Consider the following 26923-nt stretch of genomic DNA (forward strand, 5'->3'; position numbering starts at 1 on the left):
GTCTTTCAACTAAACCATTTGTCCTGCTTTAAGTCAACAGGACTCTACAATGGAAACCAGAATCTTGGTGATAAAAGGTTGTTCTTTCATCAGGATCCCACAAGGAAAATTCGGAGGGATCCTGGGGCTGCTACATCCACTGAGCTGTCCTTCACAAGCTACTTCATGTGTAGCTTGCTTTATTCTGAAGCATTCTCTCAGAAGACAGTAATTCCCTTTATTGAAATGACCACCACAATACTTTAACATTCTTAATTGTAAACCCATTGTAAATAAATCTCATATTTATATGTTATTGCTGATCTCTTTTGTTGTTGGTGGCTTCTTTTTGAGAGGCGCTTTTGCTGCTCCATTGTATCATTAGCAGCAGCTACCGAAACTGGATAGGACTAGGTACATCCAGCTCTCTAAACCAGGACTTAACAGACTGGGCATTTCTGTCATTGTTTTCTTGCTCCACCCCGTTTAAGACAGGTAAGTCTATTGTGACATCTTGGAAGATGATTTAGATATCTTTCACTGAAAATGATAAAAATGACAAAGCAAAGTGCAAAGTATTCACTGATTTAGGAGTCCCTGAATTTTACCCACCTTTATTCAAATGTTTTTCTAGTAAATCCTGGTAAGTTTTCATTGTCAGCAATACTGAGAACAAACAGGACAGGTGCTTCACCAACTAATGAGAATAAGCTGTGGGAATCCATGGCCCCTCCTCAGGCAAGTGACCCAACTTTCTGGTAAAATAAGGATGTATACTGAACAGTTATGAATATATGATTCATTATGCTGGTAACAGAGTTTGTTGTCTCCTTTAAAAATCCTAATTGATTCTGTATTAGCCTGATTTTTAGATCCTTTCCAAGACTCAAAATGAGAAGAAGGGCTCTGTTGAAGAAACAGAGGATGCTCTGCAAACCCTGCCCCACATTCCTGAAAAGGTTTCCAAACTTCAAATGCAAAAGCTAGGAGGGGAAGAGTAAATAAAGCTTATCACACTTTCAGAGGAAAGAGAAAGGAAACAACCAGTACCATAAAAAGCATCAGTATCAAAGTAAATATATACTGCTTTTAGCAGTAAAGCAGTCACTGGTTTTAATACAATAATAAAATAAGGCCATATTCTTCCAAAGGGACTGAAAATCATCTGGATATCTTTTCTTGATGCTTCTTTAACTGGAGAAACTCCCTATTCTGGGAATGAACTCTTTCTCTGAAGAGAATTCAGTTCTGTTGCCCTATTTTAATAGAGGCTGCTCTTGTGCATGGAAACCAAGGGCTAAAAGGAGCTAGGACTTGGGTAGCTGGGACCTAATACTACTGGACATAGCTGGAGGCTGTTTCAAGAGAATGTTCATAACTCAAAATTGATGCTTTTACTAACGAGTCAAAAAAGAACATTTCAAATGTTGGCTTCTTTAGATTTCTGAGATGCAAGAAGAAGGACTTGTAAATTGTACATGTGTTAGGGTACCAGATTCACCCAGAATATACAGGCTTGTCACTAGCAGTAACTGTTTTCTTGTAAGAACACGTTTGAGATTATAGATGTACCATAAAATAGATGAACCCAGAATAAGGAGGATGCCAAATATACTTTCTGAAGATTATCTAAAAACCATGTGTAGAAACTGTATCACAGAGAAGCCTAATTTAAATATGCACACTATTTTCCTATTTTAATTTTTAACAGTATAATATGCTGATAGTGTGCTATCTTCTCTTTTCAAGGTGCAGTGCAGTTTCCACTTCCGGAAGTAAGAAGCAGCTTGATAGCATTTCAGAGCCCTAGCTCAAGGGTGGGAAGACGCTCTGGGTATGCAGCAGGCACAATGAGCACTCTGAGCTTAAGCACGTGCTCAACAAGAGTAAAAAAGTACGTGAAGAACAATGTAGGGATCAGACGTTTCTCTTTTTTCTGTGAGATGCAAAAATTCAGCACAGGATATCTTATAAAGGGGGAGGGATGCTACTAGAACCAGCTGAAAGTCTATGAAGACAAGAAGCTTGAGTGATATCTCCTTACTCTATGGATCTACTCCTACTTTTAAAAATACTTGAACTATATTTATTATTTCAAAACTATGTTTTGATACTAAAGAGATGTCTTTAGGTATATACATATTTCTGTATGTATGTATACACACACATGTCTGTGTGTGTGGACACACATGTATATTTATATAGCGCTAACCAACCTACCAATCTCGTGTCAGCTATGAAAGGGTTTTATGGCTGGCGGTTTAGGAATTGGTGATAAAAGCGATCCCACTTAGGAAATCAAACTGTGATTCACCCTGCTTACAAGTGTCAAAATATAGGATAGATCTCTCTGCTGACGAGTTTGCACTCTGCTTAATATATTTTTTTGTATTCTAATCAAAGGTTTAAATGTTGTTAAAAAAAAAAGAAGTATTTATTTAGGAGTTGTGAAAATTTAAGTTCAGGTTGATGTAAAACACTCGATCATTAATTCAATGTTTTATGATTAGAGACAAGGAAAATTTTAACACAAATATATGCTTCCAGTCTAAGGCTGTCAATTCTTATAACATGACTTCCAAATTCTATGCTGTATCCATTTTCAGCATATTTAAAGCTTAATAATTTAATGATTTATCCAATTTTAATTTATACTTTCAAAACCACTTTGAACAATCTGAGGTGCCACTGGAGATCATAACAGTGGTCCTGGTTAAGTCAAATAATAATTATAGCGCTTTCACTTTAAAGATGAGATTATTTTTAATTATTGAGTAAAGTACTTGAGGTACCATACTTATATAATTACGCAACTCATTAAATGGTTATTGAAAGCTGAAATGTAATTTTAATGACAGCTACCTATTTTTCTTTGCACACTTTATAGATGACAGATCAGTCAGGAACTCTAGTTTGCTCTAAAAATCCTTGCAGCTGCACTGGTTCTTTCAGGTGTAAAACAATTAAGCCATGCTTTTTTTTTAACTTTAAACATTTTTTCTTTCTCAAATAACATTTTTATGATATACAGGAACTACTAAAACCAGAACAATAATGCATGGGTATTTTTTATTTTTCACAATAACACCAAAATTCTGGTCCTAAACTATATAAATTCCAAATAATATCCCCCAAAAACTAGTGACAATACAAATATGGAAGAATGATTTTAGTCAAAATGTGTTCCTCGTACAATGCAAACAGAAAAAAAAAAAAGCTTAACAGATTGCAGACCTTTATTGTGAGTATAAAGTGGTAATCAACATACAATAAGCATTTTACTATGCATTAAAACTATATATAATGCCACGAGACTCCTTTGCTTTTTGTAACACCGAGCTTCACAACTCTTCAAACATAAAATTCCTTCATACTGTTTACTCTACAGATTCATATTCTTCGAACTAATCTGGATAAAATTTATCCTCATACGTAGGAATCTCTGACAATTGACACCACAGAGTTCTGGTCTCAGAACTGAGCACCTAAAGACTTACATTCTGCATTAATCCTTTAGATGCGATGTTTGAAATTCAGAGTATTTGCCCACTGTTTTAAAGGCTGGTATCTTGTTCAAATTAAGCTTTCCTTTTTCACAATGAAAACCAAACAGAAGACTAAATTTGTTTCATTAACAATATTAAAGCAAAGATTTCTGAGTTTGCTGTATGGGGAAAAGGCAATAAAGTTTTGAAGAGGGAAAAACTGCTTTGTTCCTTCAATCCCCTAGTTGAAATTAATTATAGCAAATGTTTATGAAAACATCTGTTCCATACAGTTATAAATTCTTAATTTTAGCATGGGCGATTCCAGGCTCCTCTATTATTTTGAAAGAGAACAGTCTGACAATTGAAAGGTTTACAAAATAGCAGACAATTTGTATTACTACAGCACCAAATATGCAGTTTGGAAAGTCTTCAGGATCTCTGCAGCAAAGGGAAAAAAATACAAAAAGACTAAGATGACTGAAGCTTTCCGATTTGGGTCTGCCGAAAGACCAAAATGGCAGTAGGAGAAGAAAAAAATAAAAATAAAAGGAGAACTAATCCCCAAACATACGGCACATTGAGATTTTTACTACATAAACTAGACCTTTAAAAAGTAAAATGCAGCGGAACTATGGATTTCTCCGTTCTGGATTTTGACAGATTCCCTAGGACTGAATTGCTGCATTGTGTCAAGAGAGGGTGCTGCAGAGTTTAAGATGATGCAGCCTCTGCTCCCCTTCTGAAGCTCCATCCTTGGTACCAGCAGCCCCTACACTACAGACAATCTTTTGGACTTTTTGCATAACATCCTCGCAACTACAGTGTTAAATTCAATTTACACCAAATAAGCTTTTAAAATGATTAAATGGAGAAAGCTCGAAGCAGTGTACAGAAACTGAAAATAATGCCTTCAGCTAAAGAATTAAGTGCACAGCACTCTGATATTTATTAAATAATTATTAGTATGGAAAGTTGAAGAACATTTCACTCTGAGCAAGTTGTTTGAGTTTTCTGACATAAATACGATGCAACTTTTTGGTGAGCATTCTTTTAAGTGAAAACCTGACTCTATCCATTGCTTCAAATGCATTTAGCATTAGACGCATACTTTGAATGCATGCATTGCTTGGTACAGATTTTTTTTTGTATCATTTTAGTTTCAACACTGTGCCCTAAAATACTGTTATTTTGCCATGAAATAAAAGAATTATACACTATGGTAATTATCAATATATGCAGAAGTGCTAAGAGACTTTGCCATTTGAAGTACAAAAGCCTTATATAGGCTGAAATAGTTCATTTATTTACCCTTCAATATTGTGTGAAAAAAAGATTAAGCACTGATAACATTTTTTTCCTTTAAGCTTCTGTGAGTTAGGAATGGAACACAACTGTAAAACCACAAAACAGTACCCACACATAACACTTTTGCAATAGAGGAAGCTGGTCACATTTGAAAATAGGTAAGAAACATTGACATCAAGGTGCAAAATCAAAGCCTGTTTTAGCCCTGCAGAAAGCTGCTAAACAATACCATAGGCAGATACATTGGTCTGCAGTTACAAACAAAAACTTCTGGAGATAATATCTAGTATGTTTCTCAAACCTAGTCAATTCTGGTGTCTTTTGGATCGCTGATTTATGACAATCAAGTGGCATCTACTATGATCTTTGCATATAAAATCTCAACTGCATGTGTATACGCATATACAAGTAAACTCTGCGTAAAAATCTGTTTGAAATAATTTTGTCCATGCACTTCAGTTTAAATCAAGACACACAAAAATAAGGTTTCCATTTTACGTGAAACTGCTTCTGAGTGTTCACAAATCTAAACACCAACCCTGTCATTAGTTTAGCCTGTAAATTAACATAGCACTTTTCCACATGTAAAATGTATATGTGAAAAAGTGTGGATGGGAAAAGATATACAAAGGTCTAGATGACTGATTTTGAAACTAGAATGTAGCATCAGTGTTTAACAAATGTAGCCCAATTTTAAATTAATTCAACAGTAAGTGTATTCAAAGGACTTATAATTTATATTTCTTTTCCCGATGAAGCCTCTGCATTTAGCAAAATAGGCTGAGCTATACACTGTACTCTAAACTAAAACCAGCAAAATAGAATAAGGACTTCTACTCTAATACCACTGAACTAATTCACAGGAATGCTTGAGAAGAATTCTCAGGCAATTGCAAGGTACCGAAATTTTAAATAATTTACATCAAGATGTATTTTAATATAATCTCTTTGAGCACGATGGGAAGGCCAATTTAACTGTGATGCTAATAGTGATTCAGAAAATATACACACATGGAAAAATAGTTTGACTTCCTGTTTAGTGGGAACCAGACAATACCAGCTTATATAAGCAAATGTGACTTCCACTGAAGTCAATATGCATTTAGTTCAGTAAGCCTGGGCTGAATTTGTTACCAGCAGCAATGAGACTGGCAAAAGAAAAAATCCACAGAATAAGGTAAATTGTGATTCTACTAACTTTCTTTTTTCAGTTACTTTTTCTCCTAATGCACTGTCTTTGGTCCATAATAAATTATATCCACCTCTGTTCACATGCTCAGTACTATAGCCTTTACCTGCTATGTAACCCAACTAATCATTTACCATGTATAACTTAAACAAATTCCTAGGTCACCACCAATGTGACTCAACAGACTCCAGGATAAGATACAAACATTTTAATGTAGTCTGATTGAAGTGGAAGCTGTATACCTAATAAATAATATCATCTCTAACTTCTAAATTCTTTAAGAGCATACACACTTAACAAAATAGCAAATTAGCAAAATTAGCAAAACAGAGGATAGAGTAACCCAGTATAACTACAGACAAATAGCACAATTAGACTTTGCACAGGAACAAAAAAAATCTTAGCAGCCGCCTGGCATCATCACTAGGAACTTACATCCCGTGATACACAAATGCTGAGTGACTTATCACTTGCATCCAGAAGAATTTAGCTAATTTTAACTTATAAACAGCCTAAAAGGCCTTTGAGCTATAAATTGCAATAATCTAAAGATGGCAAGAGGCAATAAACATGAGTTAATGACTCAGCATCCTCCTGAGATAGCACTGGTCATGCAGCTTTGCTTAATCTTAGGCACGCACAATCACTCTAAAAAGGTGGTCTCCAGGGACCATTTACACTGACAGTAAGAAAAACATACCATCTCTTTAGATGTTTGAAGGCTACTATTGTCCTTTAATTTACTTCAATTACATCCTATTTTTAACCACATTTCTATCTTACAGATAGATGCACTCCTTCTGTTTGGGATACTAACTCATATGTAAGTATAGTTTGGTTTTCATATTCAAGAACAGTAGTATGTATTCCACTGAGTCAAGGAAAAAAAACTGAGACAAGGAAGAGTGAGCAGAAGTTTTCTAACATTCTGCTGTTTTCCAAGATTAAATGATAGTAGAAGACAAATGAGAAAGGATTAAAGTCTCGTTCTTTGAAATTGAACAGCCCTTTCAACAAGGAGTTAGCTGCCCTTCAGCTGAGAATAACAGGTTTATCAGGAAAAAGGCCAGCCTGGCTGGGAAGACACGTGGCAGTGATACGCAGCCTCACCTCCTAAGGCTGGCGAGATGGTCTCATGATAACTAGAACCATAGGTTGAAAAAAGAACTAGAACAATTCTGCTTTATCTCTTTGTTGTTTTTTACCAAAGGAAGCTATCACAGCAGGCTGATGATTTACAGCATGACTGATGGGTGTCAAAGGCTTCTCCTGAAAGCAGAATGTACTTTCTTGGACCTTCTTCATTGATCATAAATATGTTTAGAAACACTGTGAAAATTATACCATGTTCCTTTGCCCAGCACATACATGCAAAGAGGTACAGCCTGAAATCAGAGCATCCACATGGCTACCTTGGTGACACACAAGTAACTAACTGCTTGCTTACACGGAATGGGATAATAAACAGCATTTATGGCTAGGAGGCAATCAGAGAGAACAAAAGCAGCAGCAGCATTGCTGCAAATGGAAACAGGAGAAACTGAAAGGCAGTGGAGCAACTTGGCATCTCGTGGAAGGGCTGGCACTACCCCTCAGAGCCAGTAGATGAACTGTGGGTTTTGGCTCTGAGGAAAAGAAAGCAGAGGAGAAGCTTGAAGTTATGAAGTTGCCACAGAGATGCAAGACGCAACGCCTGGACTTTCCTCAAATGCTGCAGTTTTAAAAGCACACAGTAAGAGGTGAATAAATTCCCACGTGAAGCAATGTGGGAAGCAGCCAGTTACTAAATCGCCCAAGGCCAGGAAGAGACACTTGGGCACCCAGAGCATCCCTGTCACCCCAGGAAGCTCAGCTCCTCCAGCTCTTTCCAGCTGCAGCCTCCTCTTTCCCTACCAAACCTCCCTTCAGCAGTACTGGAAGCAGTCAGATATGCAGGTTCAACAAGCTACCTTTGCTTTTTATCAACATAAACTACAGGATAACCTGTTAAATTAGTTAGAAATAGGATCCTGCTCGTAACTATTGAAAAGACACATTTTTGATAATGTAACTACATAATACATTTTAGCAGCATTACACAGACCAAAAATAGTAGATATGTTATATCTACTATAGATATATAGTATCTACTACTAGATATATGTATCTACTATAGATATGTTATATCTACTATATCTACAGTGGTTTAATAAACTATGAACACAACATACCACAAGTGTATATGCTTTTTACTTCCCTTATCTATCATCCCTTATCATCCTCCCATAAAATGAGAGAAAGCACATTTTTTTACTTCTTTAACAAATCAATTATGTGAATGATTTTGAAAAAGCAGCTTAGTCTCTGGGTAAAATTTACAGTTATCTGGGTAGAACTTTGATGCCCCTCCAGCAGCAGAGTACAGGGATAAGGCAATTAACAAGTGCACTGTTAAAAAAAACCCTAATCATGTCAGGATGCCTTCACCTTGTGATAGCACCAGTACCTGGCAAACTTGAGCAAGATGGTCTGAGAAAAACCCCAACAACCTGAAGACAACAAGCACAGCCACACAGATGCAAATACTGAACCCTGAAAGGGACATTCCTGCTGCTGGTAGAGCAGCCCTTATCCTAATCAAATTAACTATAAAGAAGAAACCTGCACTAGAAAGGGACACCCAAGCTTAAAATTGCTTAGCTTGGGTTTTATAAGATGAAACCAGGAAGCCCCAGACTCCCAATTTGAGGCTAATTAAGGCTGCTAATTCTCAGAATACACTGTATATCCAGTAGATCCATACCTCAGAGAACATGAAATGGAACAGTACACTACATTTTCTATAAATTTCTCTGATCAAATAACTTATAACCAAACAGTATAAAAGAAGTACTGAGCTAAAGCTTTTAAACTGCCAAATCAAAACATGCCGAAGCATAATGAGAACACTAGATTTCATGAGAATTCTTTTAAATCAACCCTGAGTTAATTTGGAGGGCACCAACTGTGTACTTCACTGGTACAAAAGCAGATGCATGTTGTGAATGATGGATCTAGAAAAATTTGGAGAGCAAAGATACATATGCATTAGCAGTAAAATCTAGATGTCTAAGAGATGAAGATCTTCAGCTGCATCAGAATATAAAAATATACCCAATTGACAGCCAGAATGACGAAACACTTCTATTTACTACAGTGTGAGGTAGTTTGTCCTTCTGTGGTAGATACTGAGAAAGAAACTCCCCACAAAACATTTCTGCAAAGAGGTATGTAACCCATCACAGGACAGATTTCTGTTCTCCACACTTGCCCTCCTGTGAGAAGGACGAGTAGTGTCCATCCCTGGTAGCACTTCAGAATGGAATTAAGTATGCAAGTATGAAGTGCTTGGAGACATAAAAAATATGAGACTTAAAAAATGTAAATTAGACAAGTATGACCAGATTTTTCTTGCACACACAGCAATTATATTGAAGCTTTCCAAAAGGCTGACGATTTAGTTTACACAATAATAGGAAAAACGTTAAATAGTAGTAGTCAATTTTTATAGACAGTAACCCCAGTTCTCCAAGACAGAAAATGTGCAATATCTTTTAACCAAAAAGAAGAGTCTGGGTGTAAGACAAAAATGTAATCCAGCATCACAGAGCATCAACTTTGTGACTTCGGATTTTTTGACTGAGTACCACCAAAGGAAAATGTGAAAGGGCATTTCACGTATGTAATTTGTATCAAAACACAAAGATAATCATATGGAGAGCAACAGAACAGTCCTGAGGGACTACAAATTTTCAGTTTTTTTCACTATTTCTTCAGATTTCACCTACCAAATTCAGGACATGGCCATGATTTTCTGTGCTGTGTGATAGGTATGGTACCTCTCTGTCCAACTAGAGAGGAGAAAAAGCTCTGATCCAGAAACACTGACTCCTCTGTGCTGCAGCACTGCATCCTCAGCAGGCTCACCACTACCTCTAACACTGCATCCAGGCAGCACAGACCTCAAGTGGTGTGGAAGGAACAGGTCTGCACAAGGTCGTTTAGACATATCCACAGCATGGTATTAGAGACCATGAAGTACGGCTGCAGAATTTACACACATACCGTGGGAACGAAATCCACGACAATAGCTGTCTTGCTCAAGCACAGGCACTATTTGACAAAGTGCTATATGCTGTGACTGCAGGTCGTACGACAGAGCAATAAAGAATATATATGTCTGAACAAGTTTTCCGTTTCCTCTCATTGGAATGACAGTGAATAAAGATGACGAAAATTACAGCATATGAATACTAGTATAATTACTGAATAGTTCCCCACATAATTATGCAAAACAGATCTATCCATAAGTTAATGTAGCCATTTTCTTTTTGAAACAGAATTTTCATGCATCCATCAGTAACCCCAAAACACAAACCTTAGATGACTTAAGTACACAGAATTTACTCATTTGGTCTGTAATATAAGCAATGCTTGTGAGTAGAAATAAAGGTTTAATGAAACAAAACCATGTACTTCACTAGGGAAAACACATTTTGCCCAAAGAAAAAGCTAATGTAAATAAGTGGAGACTTGACTATTTGATAAATATAGCGCCAAAGGTTATATGTTTACCGAAAGACTATAAATATTGTACGTGATGTAGATTTTTTTTTATTTAACCAGAAACATTAATTGCTTTCTAAATATAATAATATTCTTTCCTTTCAAACCATGAGGTCTCATTTCTTTTACTGCAACACGTAACCAATTACCTAACAAAAATGTTTACGTTAATCACAATGACTCTATATTTTAGTTTTTATACCACCGATTTTATTTTTGCTTAGAACTGAACTCCCTCAGGCATTCTCTCATGCCAACTGTTAATTTCTATCAGTGATAAAGTTCCCTTAAGCTTCTTTTAACATCTACTGGACATGACCTCATAAAATTTAATGCCATTCATTAACCCCAAGCACTTAACTTTACACAGTAATGTCAGGCATCTGACTTTTCAGTGCATGAGAAATCCAAGGGGGAACCATTTGAGAGATACAAATTACAAATCATTTGAGTAGTAGAAAGAGCAGCACTGAACAATATTAAAGGGTGAATCAGGACTTGAAGAGAAGTAGGGTTCCTGCGATGCCTTCTATCTAAAATTATAAAACATTTATACAAACAAAGAAGAGGCTGCAATGTGATCAGTTTGGCTTGTGAGGGGACTGAAATTCAGAGCTGGAGCTGAATGCCAGGGTTTGAACACTGAAGGAGGCATGATGTAGAGTCACCTTTTCTTGGGTGTCCAGTAACCTTTAGGCACTTTGGAGGAGTGTGGGTACTAGGACTACCTTAAATTCTGCAAAGGCTGTGCACCAGCAAGACTGGGGTAAGCCAGAAGCAGCAGTTTCCTCTAAGAGCTACTCCCTTTCTTTCTACAGGAGACTTGCCTAGGCTTAGCTTTAGAGTGTTGTGGTTGTTCTGATTTTGGTTATGTACCAAGAAAGCTCTCGGAGGGACAGCACTGTTTGTATTTTCCCCGAGATGCACAGATGGGTGATGTCTGCTTAACTCATTTAACCATATTTCCCAGTGGCTTCACACATGTTGGAGAAAATGTGGAAAATTCTAGAGGTGAAGGAAAAAATACTTAGCAGCAATTTTCTTGCTTCTCTTGGGCCACTGAAGGACATTCCTTGTGGGGACTGGAAACTGAGTGATGGCCTGTCAAGGCCCTGACTGTAAAAAAGGCACACTGATGGGGGGGAATATACAAAAGTGATTTATTTTCTATTTCTGTTGGCTCAAGAGATATCTAGGCATCCCCTGTGAATAAGGGCAGTGCTATGCAGCTAGAAACATGGTCCATCGGAGTTCCTGATAGCAATCTGCTTATTCAGCTCTATTATGCAAAATCCGCTACCCTAGTCTGCACACAAGGCATGCTTTTTCTTGGTGCCACAGGCTGTTACATTCTGGGTTAAGCAGTTGATGCTGTTGGAGCAGGGATCAACTTAACATTTCTATACAAATTATACAAGGTAGCTATAAATTGCTTCATGAGAACCCACATGAGATTTGATGCTGATGTCTCTAAGTGCTACAAGTTTATTTATTTATTTTTAAGCAGCAAAAAGAGCCAGCTTTCAGAACTAAGCAGTAGCTTCGGAATTTACTGATCTTAACTGGAAAATATATTCTCTGCTACCCTATAAATCTAAACAGATGGAAGTAATTTTGCTCAAGCTTTATTTCCACAGAAAGGTATCTCTAAGTGAAAGGCAGGTATTACAGAACGGACGTTTTCACATGTGAACAACTGTGATTTTTGATGCAAGTCCCATCTCCAAGTTCTCAGAATGACTATTTTAGCTATAAACCACATATAACTAAAATCTACAGTCAACAGACACTTCATGCTATTGAAAATGTTTTTGCATCTTGCCTGCCAGTGGTCTAAGATTGCTTTACCATAATTACAGTGTGATGCAACATCAGTGAGTGTGCATCAGTTGGAAAAGTTTTTATTGCCTAATAGCAGGGAATGGTAATAAAGCAGATGTACACCAGGCCACATGACAATGGCAACCAATTGGTCTGTATTTGGCACAGCTAAGTATTAATGTTTTATAAACACAAAGTATGTTACATACTTTTCTAACAATACGGATGTAAATCTCTGCACAGCACAAACACTTGTGCTGATCAACATAGAGATACTGCTGTGATAGGTACTTTGAAGTTGCAGATAAGAGCTCAAGCTGTAAGATGCCAACAAAAATGGAAGTTTATAAACAATCACTGCCAGACTCTTAAATGTAGTAGTACTTGTGGGACTTTCTGTAATATAAATAGTAATTACCTTCAATGTGGAATATATTTGCAAAAATAAATATACGGGTGCATACACAAAAACTTACAACTCAGTTTTTTACTTACAAAGCCAACTTTAAAATCTGTAAATTCTGAGTAAATCAACCTTTAAAATAATTTTTTGCTCAACACCACATGATATACAGTGCCCAAATATGTATACATGTGCATGCCCATACACAGCCACTCCGATATACATACGCAAACATTACAGTATTAGCGTGAGGGCATCTACCCTGCAGACAATTCAATCAATCTCTCAAGTGACACCCACACGTGCCTGCACACACAAAAGCAGATGTGGCATTAAGATTTACAAAGTTATTGAAACTTTTAACAAGTAAAACGCATCTTTACTTAGCTACACCAGAATGAGGAATAAAGGGGTTTACATATGTTCCAATTCTAAACCTATCAATCAAACCCATGTTATTCCTTTGGGAGCTTATTTACATGCATATTTATCAGCCTCACATGCTAATTCCCTGCTGTTTTATGCCTGCGAGGCATGTTTATGAGTCATAATTGTTGATCTCATTTGATGTATTTCACTGAAGTAAGACATTATTCAGTTATGTGGCCTAATGTCAATGAATTACGATGACCTGATCTTTGAAATGTAACTTGCTCTTTAATTTTTATTAGAGCATAACTTATTCAGAAGAAGAAATACACTAAAATGGAAGATTACATGCTTTTGTAGTAATTTTACTTAAACTTCTTATTTCTGAAACACTCCTCCTTACCTCTAGGCAAAGTTTTAAAAGTGTAATTCGTAAACATCGAATGAAAAGCATTTTTAATGAAATTAGGAAATATTTCTCAGACTGGGACCTTTTCTAGGTGTTTTGATTTTGTTTTAACTAGCCACAAGACAGGCCTTTAAAGCATTGACATATGGTTTGTAAAAAGAAAAAACAGATCCCATCTAAAGCCCCCAAATTGTGAGTGCCTTCACTTCATCAAAATTGAAACCAGATACAGACTTGGAAGGAAGTGGTAAATGAGAACTACTAAAGTAAGTTAGAAGTCCCCAAACTGACTCATCATCTTTGATGCAAAATGGTGTTAATCTATAAACAGAAAATCCCTTGATGATCGAAGTAAAGACCTAAAAAGAGGAGTACTTATACAGTGTAGAAACGTCACTGTGGTAGCTTGGGCTGAGCCACCAATGGCTCTCTAGGTGGCAAGCCACAAGCAGCACCAGCAGGCAGCTAACCATGGTACTGGTACAATTCTGCTCCTTTCCCAAAGGCCCATGCTGGTCTTCAAATGCCTGGAGTGATCTTTAAAGGTTTAAATTACCTTAAAAAATTCTGATTAATAACATTCTTCAATAATCATGCCTATTTTCCTAATGTGATTACAGCATGAAGGATTCATAAAATAACTGCTTATTTTTATTCTCTTGCAGCAAAGAGTTGGTATCATTTTATAGTAGGAGCCCACGCTTTGGATACACAGTGTATGTTACTCCTTATGCTAGGCTAACAGAAAATTACCACTGTACACGTAATTTACTACATGATTTTCAGACTTCACCACTTCCTATCTTAAGACTCAGTATTTTTTTTAATGCAGTTATTATAATTTTGTTATATATATCAAAAGTAACTATCAATTGACAACTGACTTCAGCTTCACAAAAATCAGAAGTACTTGACTTCTGTATTTGATTTAAGAAATTGTCACAGGTAATACAATGTTCAACTTAACTTCATCTTTCTGTATTAATTAAAACCTGGACCCACTTAAGTATATGTTCAAAAGTTTCAAAGCTGCTGATCTGAGCTACAGCTTTAGCAAGCAACAGAGTAATATGCAGAAAAATAAAACTGTCCTTAGCCAAGTAATGCAAATGCCAGATACCAAATGAAGGCTCATTTTTCCATAGGAATCTCAAATTGAATCTGACAGATATGAGTAAGTGTCTTTGAAATCGCAAAAACCCTGCAAGTAGCTTCCTAAATTTGTAATATCTAGAGGACTTGTAGTATCATAAATACCACATTAATTCCAAGTCGAAAACTCTGCAGCAGATTTTTCATGTCCAGAATTAAATCTGTGATTTTCATTTATAGCTGCTTTTATGAAAATAGTTTTTTTTTTCCTGTGAAAATTAAATATATAAGAAAGAGCTAAAGACCATTTAGTACAGGCTTTATATGGTCTTTTTTTAAAAGCTCCAAGGAGCATTTAATACAGGGTTTACATGCTATTTTTTCCAAATCAGAAGTTTGCTTCTGATAGAAGCGTGTTACAAAACTGTTTCTTAAAAATGAAAAAATCTTCACTTGAACAAGTATTTATACTAATAGCACAGCTACAAAGGTGTAACTGTAGTTCACACAAATGCCAGAACTGAAACGGCTATGTGTTCATCATATATATAAATTTATAAAGTACATTAAATATAAATGTCAATTTTAATTCCAGAACTTTTAATACAAAGTTCTCACCGATTATAGTCATAAGAACTCTGAGAGCTAGTCTTCCACAGTATAGGCTCTGACTTACATCTCTTCTTTCTTTCAAAGGCCACCTAGCTGTGATAATTGAAATAGAGCTCTCTATGCTTTTGCAAAGGAGTATTGTTTTTTGCACTTCAATAAACCATGAACCAGAAGTTTGGTCACAGAAGTTTGGAGGTGGCCCTGTGGCTCAATATGTTTCCCTCTTTCATTAAGATAACATCTGTTCTGGCTACCAGTTGGCAAATCAAATTTGATGAGAATTCATCGAAGTGCAAAGTAGAAAAGCTCACTAATGGACAGATTTATGTTCTGTTGCTCCACCCTTTAAATATTTCAAATGAAAAGTAAACAAAACCAACAATGGTATGTTCAAATATTATGACTAACATATACAAAATATACCCCACTATAATGAAATCTTTTCACATCATTGAAAACATTTTCATATGTATTGCATGAGAACTCTATCACTGCAACTGCACTTAGTACTGAAACACTATACAGTTCATTTTTCCTACGGTTAAATTCATTGATATCACTACAAATCTGATTTCTGAGAAGAATTATCACCACCATAAAAGCTTTATCTGGATGAGTTTTGTGCCTTTTAACTTCTAAGAAGATCAAGAACAATAATTGGTAATGGGATATCAAAATTTTAGTGGAAAAATTGATCATAAAGGCTACTTGCTAATATTTTCGTTACATGGCCCCAGTTGCACTAAATGGAATGAGACTTGTTCAGAAATCTGAGTGCAGTCTTCCTATCACAGAGTTTAGGCATTATTATCCCTCCAGGATCAAACAGGAACATGGAACTGCCAACTGTTTGTAAAGGATTAAGATATTTAACAGAAGGAAATTAGAGCAGGTTTGGTTTTCATTTTAAGCGGTCATTATAGTTAACTTACATTAAATTTGATCTTTAACCTTCCCACCTACTTTTCATGAAATAGAAGAGGTATTTACCTCAACAGAGATTTACCTCAACAGTAGCTGCAGGGTAAACTTGAAGGTAACACTTCATTCACTGCAACATGTCATGCCAGCTAATGTCCCTACTATGATATTAACAGAGTGAAACAGTAAAAGCAGTATATAGTGCTTACTTTCAAAAAACCACAAACTCTTCAGAAGTTTTAGTATTTTCCCTCTTCTTAAGACAAGAGCTGGCAAATGCTGAGAATCAAAATAATGAAACAAAAAAGGACAAACAGATCAACTTTAATAACTATTTCATTAGGATGGAGTAACATTCCTTAAAATTCTGGCCAACTTGTGTTTTTTAATATTAACCCACTTATATATCTGTACCAGAGCCATCACGTGCCAAAGCTTAGGGAATACTTTAATATTCAAAATATTCAATATTCAGAATACTCAAAATATTTTAATTCTGATTACTCACAATATTGAAAAGGTGACAATGATCTGCATCTTCTAAAATACTTTTCATTTCCATTGCCAAAAATTAATTTGAAATTTCTAAGCTGACAAGTGCTTATTTATTTCAAATTTATGTATGAAACAAGAAAAGATCTTGTGTGTATTCTGACATGTACCAAAATTACTCTATTTTTAGTGAATTAGCTACCAGACTCACAAAAAATGGCTGAAAGAAAGCAACAGTTGAAGGATGGCAGGGTAAAGAGGCAGTGGCCTGGACCTTGAACAATCTGGGTCCAGTTCCTGACCCTGCTACAGACTTCTTGTATGAGCCAGGCATATAATTTCATCTGCTTCAAATTTCTTTTTGCATGAGAATATATAGTGTAGTTGTTCTTCCTATGGAAGTAATGAGAATTAATTTCATAGCTTCTTTGCTGTATGACACTTTCTAATAGGATGAGGTAAGCACAGAGATGCAAAACAAACATCCCAAGTCCTGCTTCCCTTTTTAACCAGATGAAGCCATGGATCACAAACTGTGTCACAACCTTGTGTGATTGTCACAAACAGTAAAAATAAATCTAATTTCCTATATCCTTTTGTGTCATTTGTACTGCAGTTGAAACATTATAGTCACATGATTACTGATGCAGTGACCTAAACATCTGACCTATGAAAAAGATGAACATGGAAATTTAGAAATGATTAAATAATATTCTAGATCTGACAGAAGTGTTCAAACTTGTCACAAAGTGTGTGTGTACATGTACATCCATAGAAATCTAAAGCCTAAAATACTTGGAAACAAACCTCAGCAATAGTTCACTTACACAAAACAAGATTTAAACTTAAGCTCACATACATGTAATTGAAACATGATGTTTCAAACCAGTGTTGTTCAGACTTGGGTTAGTTTGTGATTTTGTTGACTGTGGAGAAAGGCAGACAAATGCAGAAAGGCTACGCACATCTCTCCCACTCCCCCCATTTTAGCATTTCATTCTGTTTAGAGATAAAGGTGCTCTCTCACTATCCCGTACGTTTAGCCTTAGCTCAGTTATTGCTTATCTTATGAGTAAAATGAAGACCAGGACTTTTAAAAGTTGACTATATGCACTCTGCCTCTGGGTAGCCAAATCTTGACACCAAGAAATCTGAACACTCCCAAAACTGAGGAATTCCAAGTAGCTAACCACAATGCAGGATCACGGGCTAAATCACTGCTTCCCTTAGACAATAAGGGCACTCAGGCTTGTTACCTTTACAGTCAATTGGAACCTAGCCATTAATTTAAATAGGATCAGGATCAGGTCCCTGACTTGTTTGACATCAAAGAAACATCTTTCACAGTCATTTTGCTATAAATAATTAAAGCTGATTAGTAATAATAAGGTACCTTAACCAAAAAGATAAACAGTGGAGACATTTATTATCAAAGTAAGAAAAGAAAATTAAAAACAACTTGCAACACTTTTGTATGTGCAATTCATCACACAACGTTGTAAAAGAACAAAAACAAATGTTGGCTCATTCCAGAGGTTCTTTGTCATCATTAATGTATTCGGGTTTTCACAGCTGAATTGCTGTACTTTGAAAAGATTTTCATGAAAGGAAACTCACATTCAACGTTTAAACAAAGCTGTCAGGTTACCAAGATTCATATTTGCTTGTATGTCCAGAACATGTTTTCTCCTTTTAAAAAAACTCTCTAGGTTAGAAGTGTTATTATTCCTTTGCTCTCAATTTGTAAACAACAGAAAATAAGCTTTTGTTAAGCAGCACATATTTATTTATTTATTTGCTATTGCAGGGCTGAAATCAGCAGTTAGAAATATGTGTTCCAAAGCAGAGGTGAAACTACCTGGTATGGATATTTTACTTCATTACTAGGTCTGTTCCTCAAATTGATACAAATGGCCTCCTTCTGTTTCTGTCTGTCTGCTTGCCTGATCAGTGGAGCTAATTGTCAGAGCTGGGGAGATATCCTATACCTAAACAGGAGATACGCAGTTTGTAACCTGCTTAATTTGCCTTATGTCCTGGATGGCCCTCAGTATGTTGTTCATTAAGGTATCAGCTGTTTCGGTTGTAACAGTGGCAACTTAAGCATAGGCCTATTTTTCTTTGTTAAAAGGCCATATTGTCAATAAATAATACACATCTTACCAGCTAATTTCTTATCACTTAAAATAAGTGTGATGGTACTTCATCTCTGCCATTCTACACCTCTTAGTTTTGCACATCCAAAGAGGACAAGGACAGGGGTACCCAAACAGGCTAAAGAATAAGGGTTATCAGTAAAACAAAGCCTAAAATTTAAGCTTTGCATATCACTTGGCACTTAAGTGAAACTAGGTTGAACTCCTACCTTTTTAAAATAAAGAATTCCACATCTTCATAAATGTCCACATATATGAAAGATGGGAAAGATCCCATCTGTGCTGACATATTTCTGTTATATAGAGCAATCAATTTCTAATACAATCAAATCTGTGGCAGTTAAACTCTTTCAAAATGTTTTAACATACATTTAATCTCAGATACGGAGGTCTGTAACATCAGCTAGCTGCACACAACTCACAGACTGCTTTGTAAATTACAATCTTCTGTACATCAGGACAGAAGTGAACTCAAACATTTAATTATTATCTTGTACCAATCATGCTGGCCTCAGCTAGAATTCTGATTTACTAGTCTTTTATTATACATCCACAAGTACAATCAAACTTGTACAGTTCAATTTTTTTTAAATTAAGAGAATCTACCTTTTCCATATGTAGGAGATACAACCATTTAACATAATTTGATCACTGCCTGGAAACACTTCATATGTAAGGGGTTTACAGGTAGTAAACTTCACATGATATATTTGTATCAAGTCTGAGTAAAATCTTCAAAGAATTATTCCATTCTTATCAGTAGCTTCTGTACACCTTCTAATAATGAGCTAGTTTTAACATACTTCTAATTACATTGAGAGAGATCATATGAAAAAACCTTACTCTGTTTTAATTTTGTTGTTCAGCAGGTTTCTATAGTTAAAAAAGGAAATTTCTGCTTGGTATTTTAAGCTCCTCTATGCATGTAGAATTTAGTAAAAAAAGTTTTCCTTTTTATTCAATTTGCATCATTTCCTTTTATACCACATGTATGATACAGGTACACCAGGAAGTGAGATAAGAGCCAACTAGTTGAGCTTTAAACTCAATTTGGGAAAAGCTAGAAAAAGAAAAAGAAACACTGAAATCAGCTTTTCCCAAAGTAGGGTCACAAGGAGTTATTAGAAGAATGACAGGAGGCAAGTGATTTATGCCAGCATTCAGACATGGCTGTATCTGGAAGGAACTGGAAACTCCCAGCTGAGATGACTGAACCAAGGTAGCGTGCCAATGTCATTAGTGTGAATGGTCTTACTTCCATACACTGAATTAGAGGAAAACTTCCAAAATAAACATTTTAGATTTCTTTTAGAACAACTGCCGTCCAGAACAGCTGCCGTCCAAAAGGTCTTCTCTAACCTTATCTTCTGCCTTTTCAACAACTAAAAGCAATTTCCCTACACGATGTTTGTGCCAGTTACCCATGCCACAAAATAACATCCAAACTGAAATTAATTTAACGTGCAACTTAATGTGAAGCCACCAAAAAAAAGTTTGGAGCTACCAATTCTAGAGAGGAAAATCCAACTCTGGAAGCCAGTAACCCACAGTACCATGTCAGCTACTCACATTCACTCCCACAGCTGATTTAAAATATTTCTGCAGTTCCTAAATACAAACTCATAGCAAGCACTGAAACCAAAGGATGCTCAACTGGCAAATTTCTGAGAGCATGTCAACACTCATACAAATAGTCTTTAAAGGAAAAAATGTACTGCATGCTGGCTATTTTCAACTAACTTTATATTAAATATATATATTTTTAAACATGCATAGCTTCTCTTTGAACTGATCTCTTAATAACAAGGCATTACTAATACAGAAAAGAGAAGAGAAAATGAAGAGTTGCAGGGAAGCTGCTAGTGACAGGCTGAGTTAGCTCAAGACACTGTGCTGCTCCAATAGCCTTTGTCACTACAAACCTGTTGCTGCTCAATTAAAAGCGAGCTAAACAGTAGTTATTATTAATAAATGAATATTAAACAGCTTGTTATGTTAAGCATATGGTGTTTGAATATGTTAAAACCATTTTTGCTTTTATTCATCCCATACAAAGCGAACCAGACTGAAGACATCTCTTTCTGCTTTACCATTCCTGTGCCTTGACTGGAAAAGCCAAGGCCACTAGGAGAAGGACAAGGGTTTTGAACAAGGATCACTAGCAAAAACTCTGCTGGTGGGGCACGCTGAAGCATTCTGCCTGAAGGGCAAAACTAGCCAATGAAGGATGCAGGGCATTCTCAGGACCTGTGCAAACCATAGCACAGTATCTCAAAGGCATTAAGAACAATCACATCCCTCAACATCTTCTGTTTCAATATAATGAATGCAAAACAGTCTGTTCCAATCTCATCTTTTTAATGAAAACACAAAGTAGCATGCATATTTAAAAGGACTCTTAACAACAGAATGCTATACTTCATGTGCATGTCCCTCACTGGAGAGAAGAGGAAAGAACACACATTACATGACACACAAGACACCATACAATACACAAAAAATATTTGCTACGAAAGCAGTAAGGCTTCAAGAACTCACTATATTTCCATTCTCAATTTCTTTTAGCTCGGAATGTACTTCTCACACAGAGAGGTCTAGACCACTGTGATGGGTCCTTTTAAATGTAATCACAGAAATGATCTCTAAAACCAGACAGATAAATGCCACACAGGGCAATCTGCTTTAGCATTGTTTCACTGACTGGAAGGGTTGTAAACTCGTAACACTGAACAGCTACTGACTGATTAGGAGACAATACAATTTTCTGAGAACAAAAATTCACTTAACCCTGGAACTAATGTGAAAGAATGCACCCAAGACCACAACAGTCCCATGAGAACTGCACATATGATTTGAGGAAATTAACATGATAGGTCTAGAGAAGCTGGCATTTACTTTACTAATTCATCCCCCTCTGATTTTTATGCTTTCTGTATAACACTGATATAAACTAGGTATCTCAAACTCCACATAAGGTACAGTTCTACATAGTAATACTTTCTAGTGATCAGGGTTATGAGGTTAACACCAAAACAGCAAAGTTGTCCAAAGATGAGCAATAGAAAAACACAGAACATGGTCGAAGTAGAAATATGAATGTTGTCTTACCCTCTCACATTTTTAAAGGAAACCTTGATAATCAGGAGGGATGCAATGGTAAGCATGAGGTGGGCAACTGATCTATCTCAACTGGATTAATTTCAGTCACACACTGCAGTAGTTATCTTTGTCCTTCCAGCCATATCAGCCTTCTCTGTCCTCACCACCAACTATTGCCTTTAGACATGAAATATAACCCTGTAGACTCCAAATCCAAAACACTTAGACCCATTAAACGTTTCCCCTTTTCTTCTATTAAGAACAAAGAACACATTACATTTTTCTATGTGAAATATGCTATTAAATAATAGCTTGTACACTAATTAAAGCAAATGTAATTGTGGGAACACACTGACATTGTTAAAGTAAATTACCCAATTCGTTAATAGTTTCATTTCAAGTGACCTTAATTGTATTAATTGTGATATTGAGCAAATTAAATTGAGGAGTATTAAATGCATTGTTCCAGTCTGTCCTTAGAGGATCAACTTTCTCATTACATCCATGGAATGGGAATACTACCTACTATGCTCTTCAAAACTTATGTCAGAATGTGGTTAACACTCTGAGTAAAAATTTCTGGCAGGTCAGAAACAGTTAACCTAGTTATCCTATTTCAATGTAGTATAAACCTTAAGCATTTGGAAAGAAATAAAACAGTCTGTCTGCTGCAATACACAGGGAGAAGGTAGAAGAACAAAGTTTCTGAAATGTCTCTTCATATATTCAGGGTTTATAAAGTCTCTGCTGGAGACAAAAAAAATGTAAGATTCATCGGTTTCTCTCATAAAGATCCCTAATTCAGAGGGAATCATTCAAAAATATTGTTAGAATAAAATGAACAATATCACAAGGATTCTTAGAACAGAAAATGTAGTAATATGGCATCAAGTTACTATAGTCAAAAGCAAACATAACAATGCACATAGACATACATACATGTAAATTAAAATACAACCAGATCCAAAACTATAATCCAAAATTAAAATTTCTTTAAAGAAATAAAAATCTTCCATTTGATGTATTAGACTACTAAAGTGAGAATCCCTGCCACAAATGTCTTGCCAACTATTAAAAATGCTTTTTAAAAAATTATATATGAGTGCATATATTGCACATGTTTCTTAAAAACAAATCAGACACAATGAAAAATCAACCATTGGAAAAAGACTGAAATACTGTCGTATCTGGTTGGGTTTGAATTTTTTAAAGGGATAGAAAAAAAGATCCTGACTGTCAATTACTGAATATTTTAAACTTGCAAACAAGCACATTCTCATGACTCATCATAACTCAAGATTCAAAGTTCCTAGTTACACAAAATTTGGAGTGCTATGAACGCCCAGATCTTTTTTCAAATGACACTTACCTCATCTGTAATGCTCTACTTTTATTTGTTCAGCTAGGTAATTGTCTCCTGCCTAGCATCTGCAACATTAATCCTCGCAGCTGTTCCTACTGAACCATGTCTTATTCTTCTCAGACCACTTCTCCAAAATTTCAATACTACTTTGAATTGTACATCTGCCCTCCACTGTGCCAACAGCCCTGTCCCAAATAAACCATGCATTGTCTCTACACCTTAATTGAGATTTTAATAAAAGCACTAAGCACTACTAGACTCAATCAAAAAAATTCTGGAATCCCATCAAATACATCCTTCCAAGCTGACGGCAAATGAACAAAAAGTAGTCTACGCACACAGTTTTCCAACAAGCTATACTTAACAGCAATTCATGTGTTTCTGAGATTTCTTTCATTTTATGAAAATGCCTTGTGAGAGAATTTCAAAACTCCAGCTGGACGTGACATCTCCTGGTTCTGCATCAAGTTTTGATATCAGTTGCATATACTAAAAATACAATACTTCACACAGATTAACAAATCTGACTAGTTTTATGATTAAATATTTATTTTCAGCATCCTTACAGTGACATGCTTTATTTTTATTGCTTCATCTTAGTGAAGACTTCTAGCACTTTGCTTCCAAGGTAACGCTTAAAGCATTCAGCACAGCTTCAAAAAACAATTCAGATGTCCTGATATTCTACAGTATTGCACAGAACATCTCCAACTGATGGACCACCTCTCCTCCATATTTCTATGAAACATGATTCAGAAGACTTTACACACACATTTGCACCAAGTTGATTCTTTATCATGCCTGAAACTTGAGGCCGAATGAAAAACCTTGTCTTGAAATACTTTCATGAAGACAATGACAGGCAGGCTTCACAGACAAGAACAACTGCATACTTTGATGTCCAAAGACCTAAAACCATCTGAGCATACACCTTATTTAAGATGAAGTATTAAAACTTCAGAGACTTATTTTGGATATACAAAGTTTCAAATTAAAATGCAGTATGTGTTTCACAGTAAAAAAACCTATGAAGATTAAATGGATGCTTTATATAAAATATTTACATAGATAGAACATAAAAAATGTACCATAGTTGGTAACCTTTATGACTTGGGGAACCATGTATTTACATATCTTTATCTTCGCATGTGCGTATGTGTGTGTTGTGTATATATTTTTAACAGTTGACAGCTGTTTTAGAGCATACAGAGATGCCAAGCTGAATGAGGGTCTTGATTACTTCAAGATTAGCTATCTAAAGTTTCTATTCATTTTAAGTGTTGTTAGTGCGAAGAGTCATTAGTCACTTCCTTGTCTCATAGAACATCAGCATACATTTACATTGTTAATGAACATTTGGGGTAAATGAATTAATGGCACTTTTAAACATCAATTCAATACTAATAACTTTGTATGTCATAGAAATGTTAAGGTTGGGATAAAAATGAGAAACCTTTTCAGTCAAGGTAACTTGACTGAATCGCTTCTGGGCACAAGAAAAGATAAAATTAATTTACAATATGCTGTTGGTATTTTTTAACAGGGTAAAAATCTTATTTTTTCTTAATACAGAGTTGAGAGAGTTACCAGTATTTTCTTAAGGAAAAAAAAAAAAAATCAGAAGAAATGCTTATACTTCTCTTGATTGGGGTAGACTAGAATCAGCTACATTTCCTCTGGAAAACGGGTATTATTTTAGCTTATTGAAAAAGATTATTTTCAAGTTTCTAAAAATATACACAAAAATGCATTTAGTTTATCAAACTAAAATGGCTCCATATCGTTAAGATGTCAGAGGAGGAACACTGACCTAGAAAAGCTATTTCATTTAATCATCAGGTTTTAAAATACTTTCCCCTGGATGTTCATTCTCATTTTCTAACATTGAAAAGGCTTTATAAACCAATGAAGGAAAAAAAAAAGAATTAGCTCAAAGGGACAATGAAGTTTTACCAATGTATTTTAAAGCAAAACATCAGCTTCTTATAAACTGAAGTAATAAACCTGACTAAGCAAAACTTGACATAGCTATTTTGGTAAGCACTAGTAAATGGAAGATTTATAGACAGATACACCCACACAGAGCAGTCGATCTGGGTGAGGGACTTAAGAAATATGACAAAGTTGCTTCAACTCTGTAATTTAAAATAAATTTTTTATTTTGCCCTCCTGGTACATGTGTTCAATGACTGGAAAATTACAGGTAGTTAAGGTGCCACTGTGTATAACTGAGCACTTGAGGAATGTTTTCATGACAAGGATGAGCTTCCTCGTTAAGCTTATCACTTTCTTCCAACCAACTATACTGTCACTACTCACAAATAAGTAGAAAAGACAAGCAACACAGACATGCACTGCATTATGCAAGCAGTTCGTTCTCACTGTTCATTAGTCTTCCAAATACTGCATTTAATTAATTTACTTTAGGTTACATAATAATTTCTACCTTTAGAGCCTGTTCATTTTATCTCAGCTTCTGTTTTTTAAAAAATAAGGATATAGGTGCTGAGCCAAGAAAAAATAAAAAATAAAAAATGGCCTTTTTATTTGCATGATCTCATCCAAAATAACACACTGAACTTTACTGCACAAAAATCCCCCAAACATACACAGTGTAAGAGCTCATGCTTCAGAAAGTAACATAAAATCATGCTGCATTTCAGTATTCTTATGCTGAAGTCAGTGTTTGGTTTATGATTAAAAAAGGATGACAGCGCATTAAACATTTGGCTAATGTTTCTGTCTGTAATTGAAAGTTGACTTTTCGTGGTTTTCATTAGTGTCAGTGTTCTGCACATACTCTGTGAAATGTTCCTTAAGTTGCCCTGTTCAAGTTCACTGAGAGAATTAAACAAATTAGGACAGGTAGAGTTGTCATAACACATTTATATAAAGTTTCTAGGTATAAAGTAAAAAAAAAATACAGACATACAAACTCACCTTCCTCTGGCTTGTTCAAATAACTCTGCAAGGGATCAATGCCTATTTCTTGTTCCTCGGCTTGCAAAGGGTGACTGGTTTCAGACACAGAATGATACATAATGGCAAATAGTAAATTCCAATCAAAGTGTATTTATCTGGAGGAAAAAAAAAAACAACAAACATTTTAGTGTTTCTTTAGCTAATTTTCAATCACACAACTCAATAGCAAAAATGCTTAAAACCTGTCCTTATTTTCCAGATGTAATATCACCATTAGCTGCCTAGTTGCAGAAAAAAAAGTGTCTCTATTCAAATGTTTTATTATTTGTAGTGCAAAAGAATTGTCATAGTGCCTCCAACTATCACACTGCAAGTAAAAGTCCAAGAGTGGTTTTGACAGAGTGTAAACTGGGGAAAGAGCTTCTTTACTTCCTTTTTCTAGCTTCCCCAACTCATCTCTTAGTCCGATTCCAAGGAGAACTGATAGTCCTTGCAGATGATGAAGATTATAAAGCAAAGCTAAGGTTAGACCCATCATCATCACTCTTCTGGATTCAGGACCTACTATCCTAGAAAAACTTCCTTTTAAGCACTTCTTTTTCAGAAATCGTACGTCAAGTATAAGATAACAGCAAGAAGGACACAAGCACATGCTAAAAGGGAGAATGAGATATTTCTGATTGGTAAGATGGCTGATTTTGGTTTTAATAAGATTTATA

The 26923-nt window shown here is 35.7% G+C and overlaps 1 protein-coding gene across 6 annotated transcripts in view; it reads right to left on the bottom strand.

Annotated features, from left to right (window-relative positions):
* Nucleotides 1-26923, bottom strand: part of TBC1D5 (TBC1 domain family member 5) — a 257561-nt gene that overhangs the window by 170211 nt on the left and 60427 nt on the right. For 5 of the 6 annotated variants that reach the window (XM_062602061.1, XM_062602059.1, XM_062602060.1 and 2 more), the window contains exon 2: nt 26223-26359. In XM_062602061.1, coding sequence (XP_062458045.1) covers nt 26223-26322 — 100 coding nt within the window. In that variant the 5' untranslated portion in view covers nt 26323-26359. Of the gene's footprint in view, nt 1-26222; nt 26360-26923 lie in introns of those variants that run through there. The other variant, XM_062602063.1, reaches the window with a different exon arrangement.

Source organism: Pezoporus occidentalis, unplaced genomic scaffold (assembly GCF_034315485.1).
Source record: "Pezoporus occidentalis ecotype Australia unplaced genomic scaffold, CSIRO_AGI_Poc_V1 ctg75, whole genome shotgun sequence".
NCBI lineage: Eukaryota > Metazoa > Chordata > Aves > Psittaciformes > Psittacidae > Pezoporus > Pezoporus occidentalis.